Below are 27,956 nucleotides of genomic sequence, written 5' to 3'. Positions count from 1 at the left end.
ATAACAGAAAGGAGAGAAAAAAAAGGGATCTGTGTGGGGTGAGGGAGGAACAACAAAAGGTGAGAAACAGGAAGCAAATCTTTGCAGCAGCTTCCATGCCAAGCAATCATGCTCAGGTTACAAGTTTACGTGGAAGTACTGCAAAGGATAACCTAAATGAGAGCACTGCCTGCTCTTGCTGTCACGCAAGCTACCCCAGACCACAGAGCGGACTGCCAATTTATATTCAGCTCAGTGAAAGTGAGATCATCCTCAGTATTGCTATTATGGCCAGAGCTGAGATCTGTGTTATGAGATGTTGCATAACACGAAGTCTGCCAGTTAGAAATAAACTCTGTGATACTTGGGACACTGTAGCGTGCTATCAGTCAGCAATATAGAAATTTGCTGCAGTCCTGGTTCTGCCAACTGCTAGATATTGATCCTTTCGGTAGGACTGATCATCCTTAAATTTAGTTATCTAAAAAGTTCAGTATCTACTCTAAGCCAGCTGTCTAGACTATCTTGATAACTGATGGGGAGAGACAGATATCTCCTGAAGGCGATTTATCCTAATCTATGATGGGTGTCTCAGGTGGAATGAATCACCTACTGGAACTGCCTGTTTTTCTCTACTGACTAAAGATGGAAATTAGAAGAGTAAGAGTTAGGTTTAGACCACTAACATTAGGATGACAGAGAGTCAGGGAAATGAATCCAACCCTATCTCTCTATTTGCCACATCACTACGCACTACCCTATGGGAATAAAATATATTTGTAAGCATTCCTTGGAATGGGAACTTGCTTTAAATCCCATATAATGTTAGGGACAATAACTTTCTCCTCAACTCTTTCTCTGTTACTCAACACTGGTGTAATGAACCTGTACTCTTACTGTACATGACCAATTGTTGATGCTCAGCTCCCTAAAGCACTGGCTGACTTGAAGCTATACTGCAGGAGTAAGTCAAACCAGCAGAAGTTTTAATTATTCAGCTCAAAGCACTGATTAAGAATTTTGTCATGAATGACAAATTTCACCCACTGGTCTTTTAACAAAGCAATGTATTTCACATATGAACAAAAGAAGAAGCACTGGGGAAAAATATGGCAAAAACCTACTTGTCCAAGAGTGCATTCCATACCACCAAGAAAATCTGCTTCCTTCAGTCCATTGTGATTGCTGCTAATGTCATGGACCTCAAACCGCAACCGCTGCACCTCTTCAAAATAGAAGTCCACAGTGAACAGCTTGGAGAAGACAGGATTTATGCAGGTTCGAATCACTTCTGTCCTGTCAACCTGCCAAAAGGAAGAGAGGTCACATAAGTGGTTTCTTTTTCTACCAGTGATGGACTACAATGAGTTTCTCAAATACAGTTTGCTTACTTATCAGAAGTGACAGCTGTGACTATGGCCATGGATACTATCATTTGTATGGGTAGCCACAGGTCCTATTTCTGTGCAAGGCTGGGCATATGCGCAAGATAGGGCCAACTTCCCTTGTCTCTCCTTTCTAGCAAGTCTTATGCAGAAACTGATAGCAACATCAGCAACTGTCCCCAGTCTCCTTTGCAGGGTGAGTGATGACTGCTCCCTCTTGAGTACATTAGTCTGTAGGGTGGCAGAATCAGGAGCTGTGCACAGGCAAAACTGTCTTGTGCTGAGGGCACACCGCTAACCAATGCCTGAAAGACAATTCTAGGGACCTCACAATGGCAGTTTTTAGTGGCACAATGTGTGAATGCATAAACAAATGCAAAGAGAGCATGTGATCAACAGAGAAAGGCTGAGAGAGATCAAGTCACAACTGGCTCCATTGGAGTAAAGAATTCATTAAAATACTGGACTTACTGGAGTTCTGAAAACAGTGGCACACTGTGAAAGATAAATTTATGTTCAAAAACACCTACAATACAATTCAGCTATGATCACTGGAGCTACATTATGGATGAATTTGGCCAGTAGGAATTTAAAAAGAGAAAAATCTTATATATGCCATAAGGATCCAAATAAGTTTTAACTAAATTCCTACGAGACTTCATTACATCATCAAGCTGGTCTTATTTTCCTGTTATAGCCATTTAAAATTTAATGAGAAGTCTGGGCAAAAAGTCTAGTATGATCAAGTTATCATGCCTCAGCAAGATATCTCCCTTCAGCTTAACCACAGTAACTGAGCCAGGACATGATTTTAGAGCAACTAAGACAACTTTAGCTAACATACTCCAGTTTGGCTTGGGTATGACTTGCTGCACACACAGTCCATTATTGTGGTGGACCAGCGGGTGGCCTTTTCTACCCAGCAGTAATTTAATCATTTTGGAGCACTTATTCACCTCTTAGAAGTCATTAATTTCATCTAACAAAGGCAACAGCAACAATCACAAAGACCCCTTCAGCTCTTTCTCTATCATCATGTAATTTTAACTCTTGCGCCTAAATACATGAAAAACTCCCTATCCACAGCAATATCAAACCTCTCTTAAATTTAGCCGAGAGGTTAAAGAAGACAAAGAGATCACAGTTCCTCCTAATAAAACATATGCTCTGGATTTTGGAAATATGCTAATAATACAGGCGGGGTGGTATGGGGTAACTTACTTTGTGATTACCTAGACTAATAAACTGGTAAATAACTACAGAATTTCCATTTCCAGCTGTACCAGTCCAGCACAATATAACAGCAGCAGAGCGATACAGTTTTAGTAAACTCAAAGGAAAAGCAACACCTCCAGTAATTACTCATTTTGGACAACTTGCATTATTAAGGAGTTGGGAACCAGATCCAAGGCAAACAACATGTTTTACAAATATATCAATTCTTCCACCTCACCAAGTTACATTACAAGAATGTGATGGATTATATGCTGCATATTCCTACCTCCAAGCCTTACAATTGCTAAGGAGACACCATAAAATCTAAACTGCTATTTCTTCAAAAAAGTGCTCAGAAGAGTGCTTTCTAGTTTACTTAAAATGTAGTAGCTGGGTTTCCTATTTTGGAAATAGGCTTTTGCTACTTTTCAATGTGATGCATTATTGGTGACACTGTAAGCAATGAAGTAATTTCCTTTTTTCCTCTCCCTTTGTCCTTGAGTAGAAAAAGCTAATAATTCTGTATGATTAAAGGAGCTGATCCTAAAATGAAGTAGGACTTGGGCATGTCACTCACTGAGCAGGAGGTGGCTGTTATGCCATGGAATGGACAAATTAAATTGCTCCAAGGAAGAGTGATGAGATCCTTTGTCTGATTCCTGATCAGGAACATCTGTCGTGAGCAAAAAATGACAGCCATTTGCTTCACCTCCCCAAGTTTATAGCACATTAGCCTTGCTGGTAGTTATCAGCAAGGACACAAAGAATCGAGTAAATCAAAAGCAGGAAAAAAAAAGAGCAGTTCCTGGTAGCACAGATTTATTGTAGTACTCATGAAAGGTGTCAGATTGACAGCTTTAACAGCTGAAATGCTTCAGTTAATCATCAAACAGATGCTACCAGTCATCGAACAGATGCAAACCAGTGCTAGCACTGCTGTCTCCGCACACAGTTTTGTCAATGTGCTCTGACTATGCCAAGACAACAACATCATGAGAAGGAAAGAAGCCTTATTTATTTAATTCAGCTCTTAATCTTTTTGCTTAGACTGCCCAAAAATGATGGTTCTGGTAACAGTGATGCAAAGCATAATAAGAATAATAGAAGTGAGAAAGGATACCAGCTGCCTTCATTCAGGTGCGCAGTCTATGTCAACAATTTTTTGCTGTCAAAGTGGCCTGAATTCACCATTGCTGATACAACATGAAATACTCCTTCCTTAAGATGACCAGTCAGTTCAATGGCATGTTTATAACTACTATTCCAAACAGAGCAATTTGCAACAAGTCACTGACATCTCTTCTGAGCAGAAAGTGATTCTCTCCACTTGCAGAAGAGAGGTCACTTTAGGAAACAGTGCATCAACAGATTCAATAAGCAAAACATTTAAATGATCTGTTTTAAACTTTTCTTTACAGTCATACTTTAATTTAGTTCAATCTCCTAAACTCATTCCTTGTAAGTGAATAAACTGTTAATTTAACGGCAATCAAGTAATTTTAATTGCTTTATTGGTGTGGCAGATCTCCTCAGGCACTAACTAAAGTTTCTCTGTCATTCCTTCTCCTCATCTCCAATATCCTGCTGCTGGAATGTGGGGAAATGTTTCTCTTCACTCCAGTGTGAAATGTGGCAAGATTTAGACTTGTGCTCAACATGGATAAAATGCATGACTGTTCAAGGGAGTCAAGTGCATGAAAATGGAGGCACAGGTCTGCACACAGTGACATTAAGAATTTTAGTCTCACATAGCAACAGGACACTGTTTGCTTTTTCCAGCCTGTGATTGACTGACATTCTTCTCTTGACAGACACTGTACTGAAATAAAGCCATTACATTGAATTTCCCCAGTCTTCACACTTTATTGAGATGATACATCATGCCAGTATGTCAGAGCACTGGAGTGCATGAGAAAAATCTATACAGAAAGAAGCAATGCCAACAACCCCATAAACAGTATAAAATTCTGCATGCTTCTCTCAGCAGTCAGCTGCGTACGATAGCATTCATCCCATTAGTCTAACTTGTCTCCAATCTGCTTTGTCAGCATATCTCACAGTTACCCTACCTTTGGCTAGAAAGTCTAATAGGGTCCTCAGCATGGGAAGCCTGGCTTTATTTCCTCATTTTGCTGTGCAACAGGACTGTGCGCTGATAAACAGCTGATGTGTTTCATGCCAGAGAAGTAGTGGTGAACAGACAATTCAATAAATTCACTAACTCTCAGGGAACGCTTTGGGAGAAAAAGTGCTATATAAAAACAAGACATAATCTCCACTTGAATTTTACCACTTATTAGAAGCTGTTCCTTCTTGAGTATTTCTGCTCTAATGTTTAATTCTAGAACCTTAAAGTTCTCTTAAGAAGCGCGGGATGAGTGTAAAGCCTTGACAGAAACTGGTGGGAATACTACTAGATGCAGTTTCTTGCTGACATCAAAGAGGTCACGATGCTGCAGACATCAGAAAAAGGCTGACTTGTTTTTGACCACAACAAGCCATCTCTACCTGCAAAACCTGCTGCATTCAAAGTAAAATCTGGTAACATGCTCCATGCTAACATGGAACACAGGCCCAACCTTATGCCCTATGTCCTTAATTCCATGGCCACCCAAAATCAGTGACACTACTTCCACTAACATGGATGATGAAGGCTCAGACCCTTAAAGAAAATACACTCCTGCTTTGCCCAGCCTCCTCAACTGAAAATTCAGAAGGTAAGAACTCAGCTTGAATGTGCTCCAAAACATGATGAAAAATACCAGCGATCACAATAAACCTCCATTTCTTTTGCTGAAGAGAGCTTTTAAGTCCAACAGCAGCATGCTATAAACAAGTGACACTTTTACTTTTGGTCTTGTTACAAAAAAAACTAGTAAACCTTCACTGACAGAGATGTAATTCAGCAGTTAAAAGTATGGGCTGAGGATCTCCTCTCTATTCCCTACTTTCAGCTGAAAAGTGAACCAGAGGAAAAAGAATCAGCCTGAGGGGAGATTTTTTTCTTTTCTTATCAAAATTAGTAGAAGTAGAAGCTATTACATATTCAAGGGATGAACAAGAATTAGGTAGAAGCTCACTCTGTTACCTGGTGTCTAAAGCTTTAAAGTGATTATAAACACTGCTTTCTGCGCATGCCCCTGGGAACCAGGGAAACAGAATTATCTACAGGATCTGAAGCTCTTCACCTCAAGACCACGCTTCAGCATTTAACACAGATCAGCTCTGTGGAAAGCTCAGTGTCCTAGATGGATAACTGGTACCTATTTGTTGTCCATCGTATTTCTGGCAAACATATAAACATGTAGCATGAAACCACTAAATTTTCAATGACTGTTACTCAACATCTTTGAAGCTAAGAGCAACCAGGAGTAGCCAGGAGTCAAACAGCTGTGGAGAATTCACCATCTTCTCACCAACAGAAGATTCCTTCTGATGATATTTTAATTGCATTCATAAAACAGTATGGGAATGCAATAGTTAATAATGATAAACCTGCCTCATGAACGAAGAAAAAGCTCTGGACTGCAGAATTGTGGGCTGAGAACTTGCACAGGCACTGCATTTCCTTAAGTGATTTTAAAATATCAGTTGAAGAGCCATAAACATGTAAATTCCATTAAAAAGAGGATGTAGGCATTCATCCCAAAGCATACTCCCTGTGACTGTTATGTTTTTAGCAAGTTTTTAGACCATCAAAAAAACCCTTGTTCCCTATACATTTTATAGGCCAACAGGGGAAAATGAAGCAGCTATATTTTCAGTAAAAGCCATTACAAAATGCTGATTAAATCTAGAAAAATCACATTTGTCAGCTGAGATGGCAAAATGTACAGAGGTGAAGGGGTAGCATTATTTTTAGGCCATCTGAATTTTAACAAGAATGAAAATTTCCATGATACAGTACCTTACATGAAAATTTGTTACCAAGCAGAAAGCAATTTACACTTTGCTTGGTGGCTCCCAAGAAAGTTATTAATTTTGTTATTATTATTAACAGTGCTTTTATGCCATCACATCTCTGTACCACAAATGAAAAGTTACTGCAAAAGTCACTATAATTTATAGCCCTGGTTTTCAGTTTAATTGACGTTTGAAAACAATGAAGAGAAACCAATAGGTCTTTCACTCTTTCTTAGGCTACAGAGCTCAACACTCCATACGCAAGCTTGACAACATTGGCAAAATCCTTTAGTTGCAGTTTGGCTGGAAGAGAAGCATTTAATATGAATGGTCTGGAAATTATCTGCAAATAGTTTCTTCTATTTATATGATATAAGTACTAGATAGCTTGCAAAGCTTCAAGTCATGATCAGGAAGACCTGTTATCAAGCACTGGAAAAAATCATACATAGAAAAAGTCCAGGCCTCAAGGGTCTCCCAGTCATCCCACTGAGATAATCTTTAATATATAGTATGGACAAATTCTTTGAGAAGTTCCAGGATGGAATTTGCCTTACATGCTTATACCTTTGAAAAGAACATAGAAATATTATTGTTGATAAGTATTTCCATACAGTTTATCTCAGTCACTCAGAAATGCAGTAAGATACAGTAACAATAGGCACCATACTGGAAGGCACTCAGTGTTTGCACTTGAGGATCTATATCTGATCCTTGGCAGACGACAAGACTACAGAATTCAGAGTCTCCTCTGAGCAACCCCAAGCTCCCAGGGCTAGAAAACCCGAAAAAATGTGGGACAAACAGTCCTAACCCCTCCTGGGGCAGGCAAAGCTTGTTAACATTATTCAGGAGATGAACAAGGCAATAGCTTCATCTGGGATGGGAAAGAGTGATGCTCAATCCCCAGTATGAAGAAAGCAGGAGCTAAACTGGTTGGGAGCCCTTGTGCAAAGGGAACTCCCAGTTTCCTGCAACAAAAGAGGATCTCTGGGGAAGCGACAGCAGCCACGTTCAGCTTCAGGAGCATTTGGGGCAGTTAGCACTGACCTCCTTGGAGGCTGCACCAAGACCCTGCAGAGCACAAAGGGAACCCTCCCACTCACCCTGTCCTGCAGGAAACTTCACATACAGGAGAAAAAAAGTGAGGGCTCACCTAATGCATTAATGAGCATTCACACCTGCCCTGAATGCACTGGACACCTTCTTTTAGTTTGCTCTCCTCTGGAAAGAAATGCTTTCATTTTATTCAAATAGTGTCTCACGTCACAAAACCCAAGTTTGTTTGGGCTGGAATGATGATCTTTATTCACTGTATGGGCTGGAATAAAAGCAAACTGATTAAAATTGTTACTGTGTTGGGAGACTCTCACATAATCCCACTGGATCTCTGATCACTTTCTTGATAATACACTGGTGAGACTTTGTCTGCATTCATCGGTGCTGGGAGTCCTATTTTGCCATAATTCTTGAATAGTTTTAGGAGGATTACACTGGTGCAATATGGGTAGAGCCTCATCCACTACTTTCTACCAAAAATATTTTAAAAAACAACCCCCCCCAAATAAATAAATAAATAAATAAATAACAAATAGCAAAAGAAAAACCACACATGCCTTGTAAAATGAAAGGATTAAAAGATTAATTTGGCCTAGGGTTGAAGTGCAAAGCATCTAACATATACACTTAGAAACTACACAAGACACATGGTTTAACACAGGTGAAGAGTCACATTTCTCGTGTACCAACAAGTACAGAGATGGTTAGGAATTTTTCAACAAAAGCGTTTTTCACTGGGACATGAACTTAGGTTAAACAAGAAACGTGGACCGTTTGCTAGCCACAAAGTTTTGATAAAACTTCTGCTCGGAAAGGTTTGAAAGCAACCCAGCTGTCCATGTGGGACATCAGAGATTCAGAGCAAGGTCTCTGCTCTGTCTGATTCAGACCAGGAACTCCAGCTTTGGTCCTTCACATCACAGGTCTTAGCCACCAGCTATTCTGTGTGGTTTCTCTCATTGTTCTGCTTTCTACAAATTATAAAACATTCACTGTCCCAGAGAAACAGACTGCAACTATGCCCACCCACATCACTTAACCTTTCCTGAACTGTAAAAAGTGCCTTAAAATGACAAATACCGTCTTCAGTTTGCTTAAAATATGAATGCAATGCTACGGCTCCAGGAGTCGGGGAACGCCGGCCAACACTGAACACCAGAGCTTTTCACTCCACACAGCACGTAGGGCCAGGACGGGTCACCAGGGCACAGCAATGTCTCTGCGTCATGCTGGGCTCACATGCAAGTGAGCCCCAGCAGCCAAACATATGCAAACAAATCACTTTGCTAACCCTCCACCCATCTCGGCCTCTTCAACTAGCCAACATCTCAGCTTGGCTGCCAGCATTGCCCCAACTCTTCCCAGCCTGTCTGCTCTTCTGGAGGAGGCCCCAAGGGCAGCAAGGGCTCAAGCTGCTGCACCGACACCACCTTCCCGAGGCAGCTCCTTGCCTGGAAAAGAAGAAACCCCCGACCGTGACATCTGCAAATGCTTTCACTTACTACCCAGCCAGTCCAGGCTGAGGGAGGGGAAGTAAGACATGTATTGCTCTCTTAATCCGCCTTCTGTGAACTAAGATTTGGAATAAAAATGGACTAGCAAAGAACACCAGCCCTGTTCTTATAACTGAGGACAAACATAAACACTGCAGCTTCTCTGAGCCTAACTGCAGAATTTTCCCTTTATGTAAAAACTGCAAAATATCAGGCTCTTTCCATCTATCCACCTTGGGTCATAAAGGACTAAATTTCTTGCACCAGCTACTACACTGTGCATAGTGCAGCCAATTTGCAAGAGATGGTCACAGAACACTTCAGCGAACCTGAAAAGCACAATGTCTCTTTAGAGTATATTATCAACTCCGTGTAAATTCAGGTCTTCCCAATGAACGATGATTAAGTGGACTGAAGAGTGTCCATGAAGGACCATGACACATTAGTGAGACAGCAATAACTGCCTCCTCTAGAAGATTTCTTACCTTTAACACATGAACACTTGTAATTCTGAATTTTTGTGTGTAATATTTTGAGCCCTGCTAGAGATCAGAAGGACAAGCCTGAAGAGAGAATGTTGCTTCAGGTAGTCGTAAAAGACTTGGGCAACTTCTTCATGAGGAACTGACCTTCCTGCAAAACGGCACAAGGATTTTGTCTCTCCTAAGAGCCATGGCAGCACCTGGCACCTCCGTGGGGGCGCTCAATCGCACGCCCAGAGATTGCTGGTGCTTCAGCCCCCTGTTATCACTGCCCCGGGGGAGGGCTCCCTCCTTGGCAGAGAGGACTGTGCAAGTCCTTTCATCCATACTGCTGCTTAATCCATGAAGCTGTCCTCACAATTAGTTACGAACTCTCAGTTATAGGTGACCTGACACAACACCTTCACAGGCACCTGAAAATTTAGGCTTATGTTTTCAAACAACTAGCTGCTTTAGAACATTGACTTTTACAGTAATAATGATTATTTTACCTAACTTGAGGTACAGGAAGCAATTACGCTTCAGTGTAGAATCAGTCTGTGAGATGGAGCGGGCACTCCCCAAAGGGAACTATGGCTTAGCATAAATGTTATGCCAGATCTTTGATGCCCTTTCTTACCTGAGGTGGGCAGATGGCTCCGGCTTCATATAGGAGCCTCTGTGCTGACAGCATGCTGCGATTACAGTGTCAGTGACGGGAGACTTTCCAAAGGTACCTGAGGATTCCCTTTCTACCTCTAAAATCTGCTTCCTCCCCTTTCAGAAGTGTTTGTTTCTTCTGCTCACATCTTCTGTTTGATGTGAACTGCCACTGTCCCTCTGATGTTACTGGCAGCTGCCAGGTATGGCAATTACAACAGCTCAAGAGCCAGCTTTCTGCATTAATACCTGTGTTAAATGGATGAACATGAGTTAAAGTTTAAAAAAGGACTGAGGAGCCCCAGGAGACTTGAGCTAGCCTGCTCAAGTTTTCATCTACAGAAACCGCTTCTTTTTTTCTTCTTCAAGTTTGCTTGTGCCTGTGCACAGTTTTGATATAAACAAACAAAAGCAGATCTTTCTGTCACCTGAACAAAGTCTCTTCCCTGCAGAACCGAAGTTCACAAAGCAGCATGCAACAGGAACAAAAATTATGATAGAAGGTACTTCTGTAACATAGGAACATTGGCACCTCCAAGCCCTGGGCTCCTAACCTCAGTGCCTCCTGTCTTCTGCAGACACAGGCTCTTCCAGCACGGATGCTCAGCAATCCCAATGCTACCTTGGAGTGCAAGGCCAGCAGCTGCAAGAGACAATATTTTGGAGGCCACTCTTTCCAGTGGGACCATGGCCATGGACTGAGTTGTGTTTTGGAGCAAGAAGTAAGAGTGCTGCATTTTCTTCTGGACCAGCTTACCTCCTGCAGAGTCATTAAATGCAGACGAGCAATGATCATGCTACATCTGCTAGAGGGTTCAGAGAATAAATGGAAATACTTGTGTCAAAGCCCTTTATCTTACTCTGGTAAGGCATGCAAAGCCAGCTCTAACAGTCGTATAAAACTGACAGCTATAGAAACTCTGTTACTAAAGAGTGCTTCCTCCAAGGTAGTCAGCACATTCACCCAGCCATAAGCACTGCAGAAGGACTTCACGGTAATCGCTCGGTGGCAGGACGTAGCCATGTGTTGTACTACCTGCATGTTTAAGGAGCACTCAGAAAACACCAAAACAAGTAGATTATGACTCGCATCAACTCACAGGATAAGGTGCAGTGACCCATTCAGATGTGATTACATTGGCATATGAAAAATATCTGGGGAGGGAATATACCATGGAATACACTGTAATTCAGTCTTTCACTGAAAACTCTTGGACGCTACCTCAAAGTTGAGCCCTGAAGCCTGGATGCTAAGTTTTCCTGTACATAACACCCCACAGACAGCCCAGACGTTGCCATTTATTTTTACCCAACCTTCATCTGAAGTCTAGAGCTTCAATCCAATCTTCTTTCCATTTGCATGTCTCTAAGGACACAGGTTTTTTGAAGAGGACAAGACTGGTCCTTCCAAGTGGCAACAAAAATATTCATATATCACACCATTTAGCTTCACTTTCTATTAGTCACAGAATGCTAATAAGCAGTTCGCTGCTTGACAGGAGCCTGAAAGTCAGAGCACCACCCAGCCATCTGAAAACACTTTTTCAGCCATATATTCTGAGCACAGTTTTCCCCCAAAATTCAGGGAGATGAGCCTTGGGAATACAGTTCTTGACTGCCAGAATTACCATTTCATTGTTATCTGGTTGCTCATTTTCAGTCTGTTTGTAGGGTGAAACTCTGTTTCATCAGTTATTTATTTGACCTTTTATGAAGGAATGTATATATTACTTGGCTGCTTTTCCCCAAGCAGATGATAATCTACTCTTTTCTGACCAGTCAAATGCTTTAAGATACTGGTTTAGCATAGAGACATGCTACTGTGAAAATAGTTAAAAAACAAAACAAAACAAACAAAAAAAACCCACCACAGGATGGGTACTAGCACCCAGCACCTAGTTTCCTTGCTGGAGTAAAAATGCTTGCTCAGATGAGTCCTTTTGGGCTTTCCAGCATTTATTTTAAATTCTTTACTTTCAAAAGAAGCTCCAAGTATTCTTTTGATTCATGGTTCAATAATCTTGCCTGCATGACAGCAACAAAAATTCTGTAATACGACTGTTTTTTGGAATGAGTAGGAAATCTACATTGCTTCAGTAATTTGCTCTTTAATTAAATGACTATAAATAGCGATTTGATAATTTATTTATGCTGATAAAGATCTGCTACACACATTCAAGTAAGTTAAGCGTAACTAATACGGATTCTCATATGGGTTAATGAATTATGTCAATTGATACAGAGGCCCAGTCAAGTTGTTAGCTGTTAGTTTAAAAATTCATTTGCTAATGAAGTGCTCATAATTGAAGATTTATTAATTTACATTTAATGTTGTAATTCAACTGCTAAATCAATTATAACACTGAAGCATTAGCAGCAGGAGGGCAATGCACTATTATGCAAGATACACACTGTTTTACCAGACTTTCCTGAATTCCCATACCAGAAGAAACAATTTATAATGCCCATTTAAAACTACTCCAGTCTTCCCACAGAACTGACATTTTGACCATACATTAGAAAACAGCAGATTTCCAGGGACTCTGGTCCATTATAAACACCTCTCATTCTTTCTTTTCTTTTACGTATAAATCTTATTAAGCTTGTCAATGGAGTTACCATTTGCTGAACCCACACAAGCCCAACAGTTTGCTTCATTTCCCAGGAAAATCAGTGGAAGCCTTTCTATGAACTACCACAAGATCCAGGATAAGAGTGTGTGGCAATATTCATTTTTCAGGCAATTTACACCCACAAGCACACATTTCTGGCATCAAATGGTACACCACTGACTGATCAAAAATACAGGAGAGCATGTTCAGCTGAGCTGTATCGCAGTAGCATCCTATCAGACTCCCAGCTCAAGGGCAGTTGGTTTGTGCTAGTCTTGAGGGATCTCAATGAGTTATGGTCACCATATTTATTTGGGAATATCTATTCAAAAAAGATTTCTGGAAAACAAAGGCTTTGTAGTCGAGCCTAATGTACACACACGGTACCCAAAGTTATACAAGCTTAATCTGAGATGACCACAAATCTTCCTCCCCCCTGAGAAAGTATGCGACTAGGGGTATGCAGCCATTTTTTGCCAAATCTGACTTGCTCACGCAATGACTTGGGGCAGTAAGCAACTTCCTGTAATGGCTGTGGGCTCTCCTGGAAAGCACTGTGCCTTTGAATAGCTCACAAACAATATGCCTGACATGTCCCAGATACACAAGATATATACAGTACACGTACAAATCAACCCCTCTTACATTCACAGGGGTGGTTGGTATACATAGAGTTGTGAAGCAGGTTCAAATGTGCAGAGCACATCAAACCCATCCCTTTTACACCTGTCAGCAACAGCAGGGATGCTAAGTGTTTACTTTTTAACTAATGAGTACACAATTTGATCATAAACGACAAGTGTTAGTGTTGTAGGCACTTCCGCCAAGTGAAAGCAGTCCTAGTACCCACTCCTATTTCCTACCATCATGTTCTACATGTTGTAAATACATACGTAGTGCTATAAGTTATATACGCTGCATAATGACTCGATATTACACAGCTGATTATATTACTTTAGAGCTTTGATTTTCAGAGAAGAGTGCCTAAATCCTACCAGTCCCTTGAAAGCTTCTGCACCTTGCTATTTAAGGCCACAAGAAGAGTAAAAATTAGAAAGTTCCCAAGTCCACTTGATAGCTTTGAGCTGAGAAAGGAGGCTTTCCTCATATGTGATATATACACTTTAGCAGCTCATCTGCTACTTTATCCGGAGCTGTACCAGATGCAAGGCAGTACACAGATTTATATCATGTGCTAGCAAAATAACTTGTGAATGTTTTCAAAAGTTCATTTGCCCTAAAAGAAAAAATGATTCAGCACTTATGCCTGCTTTTGCAAGAGCACCATAATTATATCAATTAATTAAATACATCATTCCATTTCACAGAGGGTGTTTCATTATTTTTGATTCAAGAGAGAAGATTCTGACATTATTCAGCAATGTTTTTACAGTGCTTCCTCATATTTTTTTTTTCAAACTTCATTTTACTTACATGTAGTTATAATTAACCCATTTCCCAAGCCTGTGGGTTCTCTATCTATTTCCCAGCTAATCTCACTGTCCTTCTGGTCCTGTCAGTCAGAGCTGTTATTACTTCCTGCTTTATTGCACAGACTTCAGATGTGCAATACAGAGGCAAATCAGGTCCCAGACCAGCAAGAAGCTAATTAAACCTTTACTTACTATCTCAGCCTGAAAATGTGGTTATAATTCCATGGCTTGAACAAAATTCACTTCAAGGCTTTGCTTTCTTATTTAGGCAGTAAGCTAAAGAAAACACAAGTGTAATAGCATGAAGAGAACAGCCTAAAACAAAGTATATTCAACCACAGCGAAATTATACCTTTTGGTTGCTTTCTTCATCCCCTTACATTACTGCACACCATAAGGGGAATGGAGTTTGGGATTTATACACCAGGGTATGCAGGGTACATAAGAGATCACTTAAAAGAAGAATGACTTCATGTTGCAGAATCTGTATATTCTGCTTTGAGCTATTTATACCATGAAATGAGAAGACAGGAGAATAGCTGGTGTAGCTCCAGAGGAATAAAGGCTAGGGAAGAGTGACAACACTGGGAAGAAGCTCCCATGATACCATCAGGAGTGCAACACTGTTCATCCTGGTATCTCACTGCCATTCATGCAGAATAAAAAGACAGTAGTATGAAAGAATAATTATCATAGACATACGCTGCTCTGTTTGGTTTCAAATGGATAGAACCAAGTGAAGCAGATCCCAATCATGATAAAACATACATCATTATAGAGATGCAATACACAGGCAACTGATCTTCAAACAATCAGCATCTCCAGAAGGCAAACTTGTTTCACATTAAGAGCTGCCCTTTCTATCAAATTCCTGAGGTTACTTTTGATAGGACAACCTTTTATTTCACATCAGAAGAAAGCAGCTCAAGGAGAATGCCTTTCTTTATCCAGACATGTTGAAAAACAGGAAGAAAATAGTACAATCAATTAAATTACCCACTGAGATTGAGACACATGGTCTTTACCCCTCTTTTTCCATTTCAGTTTTCTATCTTTGCTTTTACTTTATCAGTACTAAAAGATGGTTTCACATTTCCAGGAGTTAGCAGATTTTATTCTTGCCTCCAACATCACTTGCTGCATTTGCACAAAAGAAATCTCTTAGGACTAAATACTCAACCGTGGCTTTTTGTTTCAGGCATCTTTGTTTTATGGTATGTCCATTGAGATACATACAGTCTGATTTTTAGGGCTGCTGAGCTCCCAGTGCTCCAACTGATTCTCACTAGGATTGTAAGAGCTCAGCACTTCTGAAGGTCACATCTAAATCGCCAAGTAGTGGGACAGCCGCAACCCCGACTTGCAGGTTTCCTGCCAGAGAACTGAGCTCCTCCTTGGCATGAGGCAGCAAAGGGGAAACAAAAGCAGAGAGGGTTGTGTGGAATTTATCCCTAGGAGTTATACAAGCTTGTGCATTGCCAACTTTTGCAATCCCTGCTCTAATGGCATGATTTGTTGGGTCTCATATAGGGAATGAATCCAGGATTTCATGATTTTAGATTGTGGTATCCTGGGTTTGACTTTAGATTATGGTAACCCAGGCTTGAATCTCAGGAACAGACTGCCAAAGAGCATCCCACTTGGTCATGTGAGCAGCAAGCCCTAGGACTAGCATGAAACCATTAGTAAAAATTAAAATACAGAGCTGGCAGTCATAATAGCTAATAAATGTTTATGTATTAGGGTCTCCGCATTATAATTTAAATGGATTTAATGCTAGCTACCAACAACTTTGCTGGAATTAGCATGCAACTGTCGGGTTGCTTTTAGTCATTTAATCCACAGCAGTTTGATGGCTAATGAACCTTTTGGAATGCAAATCACTTATCTCAAATTCAGAATCAGGTCGGGGGGAAGGGGACAGGGAGCAGAAATCTGCCACTAACCCAGCTCAGCATTAGAAAAAGCTGTTTGGTTCCATTAACAGTGTAAAGATACTGCATAGATATCTTAAGTGTTAATGTGTGAAAACATGGCTGTGCAGGGTGCTGTCACAAAATTTTTAAGGGACAGGTGTACCAAAACACACAGGCAGCTCAGAAGAGAACCCTTCAGCCACGATGAACTGTGATCCTCATGAAACAAAGAAAGTTGATGAATTGAATATGGCATCCAGAACCTTGCAAGATGAGTACAGCTATATAAACTGTTTATGAAGAAAACACACCCGGAGTCCAAAACTATAGAAGAAGCCACCTGAGTGATCAGCCCAAGCAATCTGATTCTTTGTGGTCTCCCCATCATCCTACCTAAGTCTGTATTTTGTCTTTTTAATCATACGCTCTTCAAGGCAAGAACTGGCTCTTCTCATATGTGGTGGACACATTCCTATAATTTAGCAACAGACTGAGCATTTCACCACAGGCAGTGGTATAACAGGGGTGGGAAGAGTTAAGGAGGACACCTGGGCAGCTGCAATCATTTCAGCTGATGTGGAAGCGTATATCACACATGCCAGTATAATGAGGCCTAAAACTATTTACTACTGCTTCCCTGACAGTAAATCTGTGCCTGACATATCAATATTTAGAATCCATGTAAAGCCACAGTGCAGAAAGATGCTTCTCAATCATTGCTACACTTCTAAGTGTTTCTACAAAAACTACTAAAACAGGTTTGCTGTCATGTCTCCCCCCTCACTCTCAAATCTTATTTTTTAATTCTTGTACTGTTCTGTTTATTCTAGGGAAAATTATTTGTTTACCAGTGCACACATGAAATCTTCCAGACTTTGTAAGACTCATCAGAAACCAAGTTTTCACAGAATAGTAGGTAATGCTGCTAGTTTAACCGTGATTTAGCAAAGGATTTATGTGCCTCCTTTCATTTAAGCGCATGGGAACTTTCCCCAGTTTTAATGGATGACCAGACTGCAAAAAGGTAATGAAGCACATGTTCTGTGACTTGGAGCACTTCATAGTACTTTAATTATCAACCTGTGTAATGCTTAGAAGTCATCTCTGCTAACAGTTAGAGTATTGCTCTTTAAATTGCACCAGTCCTGTTTTAATTAGTCATTTCTAGGAGCAATTTCAAAACCTCTCTGAAGTGACAAAGACCGAGCAATTATCTCAACAGTTTAAACCAAGCTTACTTTGCTTGCTACAGTTATAATTGGACCTTTGATTGGTAATGCTACACACGACGGGACACATTTTCTTTAATGCACGAGCGTTATCCAGCCTAATAGCAAAGCTTTGCTGTTGCTTATTTTCAGGCATACATCATCTTGTAGGAAACTACTGCAGCAGGGTAAAGAGCCTCGATTTCAGCAGTCTAACTAGTATGGTCTAGGAGGCAGAGAAGCTCAAAAGATCTGGGCATTTTAGAGCAGTATCAAGCCTGCTTTTTGGGACGTCTCTTTCAAGCACTGCTATAAACATACTCATTAATACAAAAAACCCACAGATAAACCACCACAGATTTCTTCTCCAGCAGAAAGTTAAGGTTCTTGACATCTGCTCCCACTCTACATGGAGGTGACAGTATTTTTTAATCTTTACATTTTTTTTAATCTCACCTGTATTTTAAAAACAATGTAATATTCTACAGGGAAATGGCATTATGCAGAATATCTTTCATCTGTCTTAATCAAGAAACCTTAATGAAAAGGGGCAAGGAGTTCAGTCCTTTATCCTATGCAGGGAACACTTATTTTTAAATGCAGTTTCTTAATTGTAATGTGGCATGTAATTAATATAAGGGAAAGGCAAAAAAAAAATTAAAATTCTTTGGAGCATTATCTTAGATTTTTTTCCCTTGCAATATAAACCCATCTCACTGTACACCCAAACTCTTAACATATCACTGACCTTTTTGCAACATGACATAGCTGTGTAAACAGTATCAGAAAAATAATTTGGAAGACCTGGGCCAAGTTATTTTTTAGAAGACAACTTACGTAAAAAGCTCCAAATGAAAGTGTACTTTACAGATTTCTCCTCAGTTATAAAACCAATCACACAATAAGAAAGAAAAATAAAGTCAACACTTCTAGAAAAAATGACATCAGAAAGTTTCTGGAGTGGGTGTTTTTATCATGTTACCCAATTGCTGAGATGTTCTTCAGTTAAAAACTGAAATCCAAAATTGCACTGGCGACGCTTGGATGATGCCCTGTATGTATTAGGAAAAATTGGACAGGGTCTGCCCACTCCAGATTTCAAAATTTAAGTTGAAACTGTGCCTAAATCTCAATTCCTATGGACAAAATGCTATACAGGTGATTGCTATGGTGAATATCCAGACACTTGAGATGCAGAAGGAAGGGACCTGAAGAGATGTATTCCCTAGAGTGGACAACAAGGACACGGAGAAACTAATACAGTCCCCATATTAGATAGCATGTAGTCTCTTCTGGGAGATTTTTTTGCTTCTTTAATTACCTATAAAGACAGTGATACCACAAACATAGCATGGAAAAAAGCTGCAGGAAGATCTGAGTGGGCAAAAAGACCCTAGAATATATTGTTGCCTAGTGATGAGGACTGATTATTTACTGTCTACTGTAGTAACAATCTGAAAATCCAAATCTTTCTGTGATGGCATTGCTCATCTCATGAGAAGGTCTAAAGTCTTGGTGAAATACTCTGAAGGGTAAAACATTCCCACATGACACATTTCGTTACAAGAAGTAGGAGTTATTTCAAGGTAGTACAAAGTGCCATGGAAAGATTGTCAGGTGGCATATGGGGAATTTGAGCAGTGTATGCAGGAGTGCACATATGGTTAGGAGGCTCTGAACAACAGTACGGGAAGTGGCCAACAAGCAAACAAGATGATATCTCTGCGTTGGTGACAATGCAATGATCAGTTACAAGAAAAGACTTGTTCAAACTGCATTTAGGTGCTTCTTGTGACAAACAGCAAAACAAATCATCAGGATCATACAGCACTCGTCTGTTCACAGCAGATGTACATTTATGACAGAGTTAGCTCAGGGAACGCATATCCAGTCCAACGTGTTCTCCAGCAAATACAGTCTTGCTGGCTGAAAGGAGGAAGGTGCTTTTCAAACAGTCACTGAGGTTGACAGTGTTTCATAAAACTCCTGAAGAGCAGGGAGCCTGAACACTCTCTTCCTGAGTATTAAACAACTACCCACACCTTCTGTCAAGTACATCTGTTATTGCCAACCATATCATCAACACATCTATTTACAACTTCACACATTTTTAATTCACATCACCTCCAAACTGTGTGCACACACTACTATCCCCACCTGCTTCCCCAAAATTCAACCACATGCAACTCACAGAGGAGTTTCATGTGAAACAGAGAACCAGATTCTTGGCCAGACTGTGATGAAGGCCACAAAGACCAAGGTTCCTTTACCTGTGCTCCAGGCCAGTTCTGATCAAGAAATCCAGCCTCTGGCTTAAGGGTTCCATAAGTCTCTCACTGACAAATGCTGAGAAGCTATACAAAAGGAAGCAGTAGCCAATATTTGCCCCTGTTTCCAACACTTTTTTCTTTGCAACCATCATTGGTCACTGTAGAAGACAAGCAGCTGGACTAGGTGAACCTTTGGTCAGACTTTCGTCATTTTTATGTGAAAACTGTCAGTAGCATAAGGCTCTGGTAGCCAACCTTAGCTAACTCTCTTCAGAAAAAGGAAGGCAGAGTCTGAGCATGTTCTATCAAATCCTGACTGCTCCAGAGGGCTCTGAGCAGCCCAGAGACAGTAGGATGCTGCTCTGATACATACTGGTAGGCGCAAGCTGATTGACATTAGGAAGGAAGGCTGCCCACTGCATCCTTCTAAACTGCAGGCTCAAAGTTGAACACTCCACCATAGGCTTTAGTTTTCAGAAAGAAGAAAAATGGAAAAAAGTCAGGAGAGGCAGAATAGCTGCCATAAATCCTCTTGCACATGGAAGCATATTTAGAAAAGTCTTTAGATTTTCACACATGTAGAATCTGCTTTGAAATCTGTTTTCCTGACAAAAACTGCTAACAGAAGTGGTATTAGCCATCCAATAAAGCATTTGTTAATTATATACAGTGTTTACCAACATTGCATCTAAACACTGAAATTTTCTCCCCATTTTTTGTTTATGGTTGGAGAATCCTATTGCCTGGATACACACATACTTCAGTAAGTGTCAACATAATAAGAAGGAATTACATGAGGGGAAGGGTGGTATTGTAATATATGAAATAAAGCCACATGACCGCTCAGTAAAATCTCAAGAGCAAATGATGTCTGTCCTAAAGAAGAGATGGTAAACCACAATACTCCTTAGTGTTCAGTGGATGCACAGCCCACCTGCATAGAAAACAATACAATTTGGTTTGTTTTCTGTTTTAAATGACCGTCTCTGTACTGACTTTGGAAAGACAAGGAACTCTCTATTTCTGTCCTTGTAGAGACTTTTCTACTTTAAGAGTAATGTCTTGTCTTGCAGTGGTAAGGGGAGGATAAGCCCACTGTGCACATATTAAGCGTACGATCATAAAGCTCATGTCAACATATTATAAAATATTGCTCCTTGCCCTCCTTAATCTTCAAGAAAGATGATAAAAATATCTTTGCAGAAGTCATTACTACAATGATTTACTTTGATGCATATCATCAGTTAGGGAGAAAAATGAATTAAATCTAGATGCGAATACCATGAGTATCATGGGACTTCAGAGACAGCACCAGAGTGAATTGGGGTGTTTGGCTCTGGATGAGGTAACACAAACAAAAGCCTAAATTGTTTCAGGGTTATAAAACACTCCTGGAAAAGCTACACCTCAGAAAGCGTGTGATGTAGCTACTACGAACTTCTGATTCCTCTGCAACAGAGAAGCATCCCATTCAGCACAGAGAATTTCACCTCTAGTAACTTAAGATATATATGAATATACTGTGAAATAATGAGTCATTAGAGCTAAAGCATAACTCCAAGAGAATCTATCCTTACTTTACTTCCCTCCTGACTCCAAATACTGTAAGAGTTTGTTCCATTAGACTGTTTGTTCCCAACAAACAGGGAGAAAATTCTGTTTAACGCAATACTATATAGGCAAGAAAATGCTCATTATTTTATGGGGAAAAAATCCACTTTGCCTGATGAAAATAAAAAACAATTTCTCAGAAAGCTTAAAAAAACCCAGTAAGGAATACAAAGATATTATAAGAAAAATGAGCACAGCCTTGGTAAAACTCAGCTTTGTATGGTTACTTGAGTTGGGGAGCTACTGAAAGTGACTGATGTTTTCTAGTCTGTATCTATCAAATTACAATTGAAAGTTTGTTACAGAAATTCTTAAATATGTATGTATATGCCTTTAGAAATAGGCACTTTTAGTCATGTTTGCAAAGGTGTTGAACACTTCAATCAGAGGAGGAAGCTTTCAACACCTCTGAACCAGACCAGGCTAATATTGTTTTTGCCTTCTTTAATATTTCTATCCAAATCTACACTCAGTTTTACAGGAACAAACCTCATTGCAGTGCCCTTACACAGTGCAGGTTCCCAGTCCTTTACATACTCAAGTCACCCAATGCATTTGCACGTTAGTCAGAAATATATTTGAGATACCAACAGAATTCCAGATATTTGAGATACCAACAGAATTCCAGATACTGGTCTTTTATCATTCAAGCGTGTTACCTTCTCACTCTGAATTATTATTCAGAGGTTTCTAGGAATTTTCAAAATCATACAGAGATGTGTCTATCAGTCCAGACAATTAAAAACAGCCCTTGCCTTCAGCCAAAATACAGACGGGGCTAAAGCCAAGCTTTCTCTGCGAGCTCAAAACCTTTCACCTATTGCTTGCCATGCAACTGTTCAACTCTCAGGGCCAACTGACATCTTACCTATTTCACACTGAGCAAGGAGAAATACACAAAAATACGAAACTTCCCAATCCACCATCGCCAGCCCATGTGTGCGCACCTGCATCTGAAGTGATATTACGGTTCTACAGGGTTCTCCCCTCCCTCCCACTCCATCAAATCCGAATACAAAGGACAGCCAGGTAACAAAATACATATACACTTCTTTGACTTCAAGGAATCAAAGTCAGGGTGACACTGAAAAGAGGAAAGAAGCATTCTTCTCACTGTTTTAATTTAGCAGAGGTACTACCTAACTCCCACAGTGTTTCCACCAGCTGTCAAAAATATCTCACATATCTGACAGCTATAAGACATATTAGATATCAGTGTTTTACCAAACTTTTGAGTACTGATTACTGATCTCTGCATAACAGTAACAGGGGCTTAATGGAACAGTAAAATTCTTGATATTTAGTTTCTTGGCAAGTCAGTGTCATATTGATTACTAAATATTTCAGTCGGATTTTGTGCCCATAATGAAAGATTTCCTACTTTTGGAAATGTGAAAGACTGGGAAAAATTAAAACAGGATATTAAAGAAAAGCTTTATAAATAAAACTACTTTTCTCTGAGAGCTGAAGGAAAAAGTTATTTCCTCTCCTTCCTTCCCCCCTCCCCTTGCAGAAGGAAATCGATTTAACCTCATTTAGTGCTCTCTAGGAAGAAATCATTCAGCCATGAGCTTCCCAGGGAGCTTCCGTTTGCTGTACAAAAGCTCAAAATGTCATCACATTTACAAATGAACTGAGCCTCCTACTCAAAAGGCTCCAGTGTAGTCACTGGGAAGAGCTGCAGCCTGCAGGTTTCTTCCTCTCAGGGTGAATACTTTCTTGTCAGGATAATACGCCTGTTTCCATTCGTGAGAGGAGGTGCCATTGGCTTGGGAGATAAAGCAGTTCCTTGCCTAGATTCAAACACTTAGTAACATTTACAGCCAGGTATTGACATTTCATTTCTATCTCTGTGAGCTGGTTCACTGAGCACTCTAATGCACATCACACGTACGATGTGCTCATGAGTTTTCCCAGGATCAAATGTACTTGTTCTCAGTTTTGTTGGAAATCTTTCAGACAGCCTGAGCATATTCCTGAAATTGCACAACAGCTCATTCTCAATGAGCCGGACTAACAGGGTGGTGGAACCAGGTCACTCAAGAAACCGGGACATCCCATGGTGCTGAGCATTCAAAACCTCTCCTGACTTTGAAAAATCTCAGTTCCAATGTCTTTAATATGCTGTTACCATCTACAGAGCTAACAAGCCCGGGTGAACCATGGGACTGTCACAGAAACCTCCCAAGCAGTTGAATCTTGCACACATACTGCCTCCCGTTGCATTTGGAGCTGCTCATCTCTAGTCCCATATAAACACATGACTGCAAGCAACAGTGAAGCTCAGCTACTGCCAGCCAGCCTTCTCACCACGCAGCATCTCTGCCTGTGTTATCACTGTCTTCCCCAATGACACAGTTTTTTTCTTGCCTTTGGAGGACTACATACAATCGTGTCACAAACCACAACCACCAGATGCTGCTCACGGCTGTTCTCAGATTGGCCTAGATTCCTAGGGTGGCTATTCTTTTCCTTGGGGGAAGACAACATTGGTGTACCTATCTTGAGACACACTTTAAGAGTGACCCTGACCTTTCTGAAAAAAAATCCCACACGTTATGGGAGGCCTTTCCGGAAATTCTGGTCCTTGTCTCTGAATTCCCTCCCTTGACCATTTGGCAACAGCCCTCTGCCCCAAGCTTGTGCTGATATGGCTGTATTTGGTGTCACTGTCAAGTAAAGTAGAGGCATCGCCCAAGTCCCAGTGAACAGATCCAGCAACAAAATTGCTCTTTTACCACTAACTCATTTCACTTAGGAAGTGGTGTGGGTTTGCACAGGCTCTGCCAGCTGAGGGGCAATGTCCACTGTACTCCTTAGGAGTTGTTTGGTGGTATAGATACTCTGGCAATACATAATTACATAAATACTCATTACATAAATCTGGCCTGTGCTCATTCCCTACTGACATTGCTTTGTCTTGAAATAGTTTTGCTGGAGGTGAAGAGCAAACATATGTTATAGCAATTACACTTGCAGTGCTACACAGGTGGCTAAAACCATCGTCATATGGCATCCACTGTAGGCAAACTAGCTGTGAAAAAACATGATGCCAAGCTAATACAGGCATGAATACACAGAATGAAAAAAAAAAAGAACCTCTATATAATTCAAGGCAACAAAATACACAATTCATGAACGGTATATCTATAATATGTGAGTTCAAGGAAGGAGTTTGAAGGAGGAGGGAAAAGGGAGATGGGGATATAAAATTCAGAAGGTACTACTCACAACTCCCTGTTGCAAACTCCCACTGCACAAATGAAGAGTTGACCTGCCTTAGTTGTGGGCATTTCTCTTTCTACTATGTGTACATATGCATGTGTGTAAAGGGCATCTACAGATGTCCTTTTAGAATTGAAACATGTGGCAATCTAACCACAAATTCCCCACAAACTTGCATGTGTATGTGCATACACACACGAATAGCGTGCGTACATTTATGAAGAATCTACACTTTGGTTACTTGTGGTTTTGAAATCTAGGTGGTCATTTGTACCTGGCATTGGGCTAAAAGTAAATGCGACTGCCACAAGGAAATGGTTCACACAAAGAAGCCAGAAAAGTTAAGAAAAAGTTCTTAGTACTGTCTAACAAAGCCTCACATGACAGTATTTCTTCATTCTCTTTCAGGAGAATGAACAGAAGATTAAAAATTCGATAGAAACATAATAGAAAACAAAATGAGGCTTTGTAATCTCATCTGTTCGAGTGTTTTCTCAAAGGGCTTATATAAGTACATAAACGCAGTCCTCTCTTCACGCATCCTTCTGCATGGAAGTTCCTCTGTACCTGCCCAATGCCATTTTAAAAAGGAGTAGTCCCACTTTTTACCAAAAAATATTGCTACAGCAGAAGCACACACCTAAGAGACGCTTTCTGCTCAGCAGAGAGACTTCAGGACAGGGAATGCCAGGGTCATGAAGAGAAATCCAAGATGATTACACTTTCTTTTGTACATAATCTAGTTTAGCAAGTTCAAAAGAACGTTTCTAAATTGTCTGCTTTCTTACTTTTAATCTGGACAACATTCTGTATACCTTTTAAGCACACTCCCAGATATTTTCCAACTGACAAGCAAAAGGATATTGCACCACAGGAGTTTTCAAACAGCTTAGTTTTTCTGACATGAAAAAAGCCTCCTGATGATGCTCTTTCAACCGACAGGAAAATTGTAAGGAAAGTAGGGGAAGTGCCTTCTGACAGGTCTGCTACCTGAGTCCTCGAGAGATGACACAAAAAGGTGAAAAATGCTTCTAAATCACCTTTGTTCTAATCTACCTTTATGTCCTTTCTTTAAAATATGAGAACCCTTTTTCTCTTTGCCTCTCTCCCAGTTAGCAAACAGGACAAAACACAGTCACTCAACTACACGAGGACCCCAGAATGTATCATTCCCTTCCATTATCCATCTTTAGTGGAGTATTTGTAGTATGTACATTAAGCACGGAAGATGCAATTCAGAATCATTTATGCCCTACTCACAGAAAGACTTAAGTGCCTTGCCAGGGATACACAGAACACCCAAATTAGCTAATTCTATATTCTCATCCCTCATTTTCTATTATCCAAGCTTCACACAGTTTCTGTATAAGCAAAGCCAGTATCATCTTCCTTCCACACAAATTAAACTGCAGTCTAACATTTACCAGAATAGACTCAAAATCCAGCAGAAAACTTGTGACCATACCACAGTACATAATCTGATTAATAAAATGGTATAAAATTGCAGCATGCAAGGACTTGATTCAAACAAAGCACTCAACTACAAGTTCAGTCTCAAGCACATCCTTTAATCTGTCCCTATTCAACAAAGCATATAATCAAGCTCAACTGATGACCAGGAAGTTTAAATACGTACTTAAATTCTTTATGAAAAGAAGTTGAAGGAAAAAGCATTGTTTAAATCCAAGATGATTTACTCTTCAGCCCAGTCTGCGCTCCCAGGGGTTTGGTTGGGACAGTTGGCAGCTCCAGGTTGAAAAACTCATGTTATTGTTATATCTAAAAAGCCCATTCTAGATACAATCAGAAGAAAGTAGTTACCTTAGTTCACATCTTAGGAAGAGGAAGTGTACATACACCAGCAGAAAAATATCTTCTGTTGGTCTGCTTTGCATCTCTGCTAAGGGGCTGTGTTCTCTCAACTCTGCTGCCCTAGTTGTAGAGCCTAGGTTTATAGCTGTAGACAAATCAATTGTATTTTACTCCATTTTAGCAAAAAGAGGAGGAAAGATGCATCTGCTAAGTCCTGACGAAATTCTGGTCAATGCTGGAAAAAAGAAATCCATAGGATAAAGAGATAAAATCAGCCCCATTCAAACTGCATAATGAAAATCTGGATTAGTGCTTTATGCAAAAAGATAGAATTCAGCTTCTTCACTCTCAAAGCGCCATTGAGTATGAATTAGATCAAACTATATTAAATTCAGCCAGGTTACATTTTGAATTTAAATTGATCTTGTTTGGTCGGCTTTAATAATAATTGTCTCCAAGGTATCCTGGGAAGATATTACCTAAAAGATTTCATATGCATTCATTTGCTTATCATTTTACTTTTGCAGTTTTCTTAGGGGAAACTCACTTGCAACATTTATGCTGTGCAACCTCTCTACCAGGCCTTCACAGCATGTGTTTCCCAATAGTCTTCAAGCACCCGAATCACAGATTCTGTAAATATGAAGAAAGAACTGTAGCTTTCACTTCTTTAGTTCTTTTTAAAACTGGAGACTAAAATCAAACATGAAACCAGTCCAATAACCCAAATATATAAAAATCATCCTCTTTTAGGCCCTAAGTTATACCAAGCTTTAAGTTGTGTTTTAGTGACACTTCCCTCAACAAAGCAGTCAGTCACATGCTCAAATACAATTAAGTCCAAATGAAATCAGTGTGGTTTAAAACAGGCATTTAAAGCTTAGTGCACAGTAAAGCATTTTAATAAATATGGCTGACTGGCTGAAGTAGAATTTTCATCTAAATGAAGACAATTTGCCTCATATTTCATTTACAGGCAGCTCACATTATAAGGAATAGTCATGGAAAACCCTACTTCTATTAATATCATTAGCAATGAGTGAAATAGTTATAAGCCTGCATTATATAAACATGAGGTGTTGTAATTCAAATTCAAATGAAATCATTTTCATAATTTTATAATTCATAGTTCTTGGCAGTGTTTTTCCTTCAGATGACCTCCACTCCCAGAACCTGTTAAAACTGTCCTTGCAGAGATATCATAAATCAAACACTGCACAAAGCTAGAGCATGGGAAGTGTCAAAAAATGCATAGCCTAGACAGTATCTGTGATCCCAAGCAAAAACCTCTAAAATATTTCCAGAATGTGAATTTAGGCCAGATGTGCAGAACAGATGTTCATGGTTTTCTTTAAGCTCCTCTCCTCTCAAAAGCCAAATCCAACCAATCAAAAAAGTCTTATCTGGAATCATAGATTTGATTCAGGCATGGCTGAGTGCCTGCCCCTGTTACAAACCTCATTATTTTCTAATAAATGAAAGATGAAATATTTATGCCATCTTTTCCTAGAGCTGTCAATTGCACCAAATACCTGCCAGATGACCTGAAACTCAGGGACAGTTATATCATATTCTCAGACTTGAACGGAAACGAAGGCAAGGAGGCAGAGCTGCAGAAATTACAGTCTTGCCACAGAAATAAAACACAGAGAAGCCTGGACAGCATTTCCAAGGAAATAGATTGCATGCATTATTCTGCGTGGAACCTGATGCT

General features: G+C 40.1%; 1 protein-coding gene across 4 annotated transcripts in view; it reads right to left on the bottom strand.

Moving 5' to 3' along the window:
* The window catches only part of CPNE4 (copine 4), a 233,255-nt gene that overhangs the window by 114,768 nt on the left and 90,531 nt on the right, over positions 1–27,956 (bottom strand). For 3 of the 4 annotated variants that reach the window (XM_067291402.1, XM_067291400.1, XM_067291399.1), the window contains one exon: positions 1,104–1,283. The exons of the other annotated variant lie outside the window; for it this stretch is intronic. In XM_067291402.1, the coding sequence (XP_067147503.1) occupies positions 1,104–1,283 (180 nt within the window). The remainder of the gene's footprint in view (positions 1–1,103; positions 1,284–27,956) is intronic. 4 annotated transcript variants of the gene reach the window in all.

Source organism: Apteryx mantelli, chromosome 2 (genome assembly GCF_036417845.1).
Source record: "Apteryx mantelli isolate bAptMan1 chromosome 2, bAptMan1.hap1, whole genome shotgun sequence".
NCBI lineage: Eukaryota > Metazoa > Chordata > Aves > Apterygiformes > Apterygidae > Apteryx > Apteryx mantelli.
The sequence above is the reverse complement of the archived record's forward strand: the minus strand, read 5'-3'. Positions and strand labels throughout refer to the sequence as shown.